This window comes from Limulus polyphemus, unplaced genomic scaffold (genome assembly GCF_000517525.1).
Source record: "Limulus polyphemus unplaced genomic scaffold, Limulus_polyphemus-2.1.2 Scaffold3449, whole genome shotgun sequence".
Lineage (NCBI taxonomy): Eukaryota > Metazoa > Arthropoda > Merostomata > Xiphosura > Limulidae > Limulus > Limulus polyphemus.
In genome coordinates, this window is record NW_013669059.1 from 38673 (window position 1) to 43608 (window position 4936).

The 4936-nt window shown below is 29.9% G+C and overlaps 1 protein-coding gene across 1 annotated transcript in view; it reads right to left on the bottom strand.

The window, feature by feature from the left end:
- Positions 1 to 206: 206 nt before the first annotated feature.
- LOC106469368 (high mobility group protein B1-like) overlaps positions 207 to 4936 on the bottom strand; it is a 5991-nt gene continuing 1261 nt past the window's right edge. The window contains 5 exon segments of the mRNA XM_013929859.2: positions 207 to 652; positions 1346 to 1520; positions 1795 to 1838; positions 1841 to 1951; positions 2546 to 2713. Coding sequence (XP_013785313.1) covers positions 485 to 652; positions 1346 to 1520; positions 1795 to 1838; positions 1841 to 1951; positions 2546 to 2689 — 642 coding nt within the window. The 5' untranslated portion in view covers positions 2690 to 2713 and the 3' untranslated portion in view covers positions 207 to 484.

Sequence of the window (4936 nt, forward strand, 5' to 3'; positions counted from 1 at the left end):
GGATTTCACTGTGGAATTTTAATGTCTTAACTCAACCTTTTTTATTCCAAAACAAAATTATGTCACAATAATGTGTCAAGTGATAAATATAGATCAATAAAACCAATGATCTTTTTTGTATGTTTATGTGGACATGCATCTCCACAGGAAAAAAAAAATCTAAATGTTTACTAATCTGAATTAAAATCAAGACAGTAACATTAGGCTTCAAGAAATAAACAAAATGTTTATTTGGCATAAACTTTGCCTGCGATGGATTTTTTTCATCCCTTTAAATACACAAGGTAAAATTAATTAAACGGGATTGAGCAAGACTATAATTTTTCAGTTTTTCTAAGTACAATGAAGGGAAATATATTTTCATGTAATACAGTTATGCAAATGAAAACGCTGGGCAGACATACCAAAACCAAGCCGGTTGCCCCTAGATGACCTATAAACATATCTAAGAAATCCCCCAATTCTACAAAGATTACCACTCTTTTCAATCATCTTCATCATCATCTTCCTCACCATCTTCTTCTTCCTCCTCCTCCTCTTCTTCTTCTTCCTCCTCCTCCTCATCTGAGTCATCCTTTTTCTTAGATGCACCACCTACTTTAGCAGCTGGTGTTCCACCTTTTGATTTCTTACCTTTGTAAGCCTTAACTTCCTATAAGTGATTAACATTAATATGTTAATTAAAGTGTTGCATTCTAAGTAACCATTAAAGATTTTGCAAAATATCAGTTAAGTTCAAATAACTACAAAATACACCAAATACCTGCTACATGATTCATGCAAACATTTGGAAATTTTTCAAATTTAAGTAGTAGTTGCAAAAACTATTTGGTATATTCATCACACATAACTAAATATGATATAGAAAATCACATTTAGCTCTTTTAATAGCACAGTTCATGCATGCTTCATATCATTGGTATAGCAGTAAAATCAGTTACCTACCAGCGTCCCATGATAATTCATCCTAGCAATGTTTTCATTAAGCATAATTCTTTTCATGGAAAAACAAATCAAATAGGCAAACAAAATAACTAAGTAAAATTTAAAACTTCTGAATTATTCAATGCCTCTGTTACATCATAATTTTCAAAATAAAGAACATTTATAAATGTCAAAAACAACAGATTATTTTAACTGATGAAAGATCTTGGATCAATCTAAGGATACTAATTTGATATTTATTGTTGTCCTAAAAATATTACATGTTAAAAACACATTTATCTTGTACATAAACACTGCTCTTCTATCGGAAATAATCTGCCAAAACTCAAGAGTAGGGATTATCTATGGATGCCCTTACTAAAATACAATAGGTACACTGTGAAGAATAAATGATAAATACCTTTTCATATCGTGCTTTGTCTTTTGCAGCTAACCCTTCATATTTGGATTTTAAATCTTCAGACACTTCATTCCATCTCTTGCCAAGTTCTTTTGCAATGTCACCAACTGAAGAACTGGGCATCATTTCCTTCACTTTGGGTCGTTCATCATTGCAAAACCAGAAAAATGCTGACCTGAAAACAATCAAAATAGGAAACACACTAAATATATTTTCCTCTGGGTTATCCATATGTAGTTTGAATATTTATGAATAAAACCCACTGGACTCCATATTAATATGCTAATTATACAAATTTTAACAAACATTATTCACACACATTTGCGTAAAGTTAGTTAATCTTATCAGATATAATCACAAATTAATATTTATCAAAGAAAATCTATAAAGAGAATAATGACAACTTGAATAACTGTTACATTTTATTTTCACTTCTCACAAAAACTCACAGTGCCCTTTTAGGTGCATTGGGGTCCTTTGTCCTTTTACGTTTCCTTCCCTTTTTTCCCCTTTTGGTGGCTTATAATTTGCCATTTCCGATTCATATCGTTTTTTATCCTTCTCTGCCATCTGTTGAAAACGCTGCTTCTCCTTTTCTGACATTGTCTAAAGGGAAGATAAATTGGTTAAAGCTCTAAAAACTGTGGTTAAAAGCAAGAGTACAACAAAATATAAAGTGTTAATAAAATAATGTTGTGAACTATTCAAAACTCCCTAATAATCTGAATATGATAATGTGAAAGTAACAAATAAATATAAAACAGAAGATAGGTCTATATTAAACAATCTTAATTCTAACAGTAAGTTATTTTTAATTATCTACTAAACAACTGGCTGAAAAACTATCAACTCAAAGATCCTATTTGCTAAAAGTTATTGATACACGTTATTTTAGTTATTGAAGCCTTTAACTATTCATGTTCATTTTACACATCAAGAATTGATAAGACAAAACAAATTAGCTTGTTAATACAAATGTGAAGCAATAACTTTCTTTTATTCTGACAGATAATCAGTTGCCCCTATCTAGAGGATATTTCAAAGTTTTCTGTACAGTATTGTATGATCTCAACTGTAATTTTGCACAGTACTGTTATGCAAGCCTTTAAACCAATGATACTTTTGGATGAAAAAACAATTAGTTAGCTACATAATAATAGTGATTAATTTTTCTTAGTTTAAAACGAAAATGTTTTTCACCTTCCATCTCTCTGCACACTTCCTTGAAAATTCTGCAAACACAACATTTTCATCTGGATGTTTTTTTCTATGCTCTTCTCGGCACGTCTGCACAAAGAAAGCATAAGCTGACATACGTCCACGGGGTTTTTCTCCTTTGCCCATTTTTTGTGACACTGGTATATTTATCTAGAAAGTGGAAGAAAAATAATAAGACGTTACATAAAAACCTAAATCTACACTGTTACTAACATGATCTTTTTATGTACTCTGCTTTTAAGGTCTTTAAACCTTAAACCACAAGTAATAAAATGAAAGTCCTTTACTTTTCGTGCCTGGAGTCTGTCCATTCGACCAATCCCATTCCTTTGAAGCTATACATATACACAATTTATGAAGCTGTCAATGAACATTACCAGCCTTTTGTACACAAAAGAAACAGTTTTTAATAAAGTATCTCCATGAAAGGCCTTAAATGAGTTAATCTGAGTGAAAGAATAAATACTTTTTTCATATTAAAGCTTCCATATTTCACTGCTATCACCTACTAAATGAATATCATTTTTTTTTCACAACAATATTTTCTCTACACCTGCACTAACCGTAGATAAATCAATGTAGTGTGATGAAGAGTTTAAAAGTCAATCATTCATCTTTTCAGGTGATTGCAAAACTAATAATAATTACTGTAACAGACTTGGCTTCTAAAATTTTTACATCTTGCTTTTATTATTTTATTACTGACATTAACCTGTTGAAAATGATGCATGTTTTAACATATAGACTGATGTTGTGTTGGTAAAGCAGCTCAAGAGCTGAAACAGTAAGTCTATCAAATCTGGAGCCAGCTAGGAAATAAATCACTCCAGAGCACCACCAACAACAGTGAAAACTAACTAGAGCACAAGTTTAACAAACCACACCAGAGAATTTGCAAGTGATTCGTGAACAAGAAATGTTCAAACACAGTTCATTGAAAATACTACTGCTCACACAAACATGAAACACTAATTGTAACTTAATATTAACCATTTAATGTACAATGTTAACCTCTTAGACCAATCTGGTATTTACATGTTAAAAATAAAATTACTCAGACATAAATGAAATTACATTAATAATTTTTCACATGATTTACATACTGTGCTTGTCATTCAAACTAGGACATATAATTCCCATGTTCTATCCCATCACACTGCAACTGGGACAAATGTTTCCCAAAATTGCTGTGCATGATATACTGAAGTAAAATGTCATCCCACCTAATGTTGATATATGGTTTCCCTCAGACTAAATGCCTAATGTATTACAATTGCACACATCGCTACAGAGGTGAGTAGTAAGCCCAATTACTATGTAAACACGCTTGATGCCCCCGACTAAGATAGCTTAAAAGACTGTGAAAGTGAGTAAAATGATGTTCAAATGCATGATGACGAAGAGGATGTTAGGTCTCTAGTGTTGATGAACTCGGACCCAGTAGAGAAAGGCATAAACAACGAGAAACATTTGTTGCAATAATTCTCATCTCTATTGAACATTATGACCCCAATTAAATTTTCAAATTGAAATAGAAAATAATCTTATTTGCAATATTATAATCACCATTTTAATCAAAATATAAATTACAGTTCAGTATTTTAAGATTAATTATAATTGTAAAGTAATGACCTATTAATACTGCATTACACCAATGTCACATTTGATATTTATTATAATAAATATTAGATAACATTCTGCTACAAATAAATAACAGAATCACTATATTATTAAAACAAAAACATTAATCTAGTCTAAGTGCTTAATATACCACCAAAAGAACTTGTTTCCCATAACATAATAGAAAGCTCTATCTAATACTATAAACAAATTTTATCATACTTTGATTACAGAAAGTGCATTTATTATGTCAAATTAACTATCTTCTTCTTGAAGAAATTGGAAATTTTAATAGTCATTAGAAGAATTGACAAGTTTTATGAATTTAAATTTTCACTAAATTATGGCTTTTCATGCTTTGACTAGTTTCAGAAATACAAATATGCCATTAAGTGTTCGTGTTTCTTCTAATCGTCAAGTAGATATTACAAAATTCAATCCATACTATTAAGTATAGCTAGACAATTAGCCTTATCAAAAATAATTAAAACTACAATTTTCTTTCACAAAACAATCTTAAAGTATTACAAACAAGAAAAATAAATGTAATATAAAAGTAGCTAAGCAGTTTTCACCTTTAAAATAAAAAGCTCTATAAATTATTATTTATTAATTGACTGAATTATATATATATATATATATATATATATATATATAACAACTCTTAGTCTATACTATTACCGTAAGTCTTAGGTAAACGTTAAACTACTTACTAAATTAGTTTTATTAATAACTTAAACAAGAAAAAAAGTA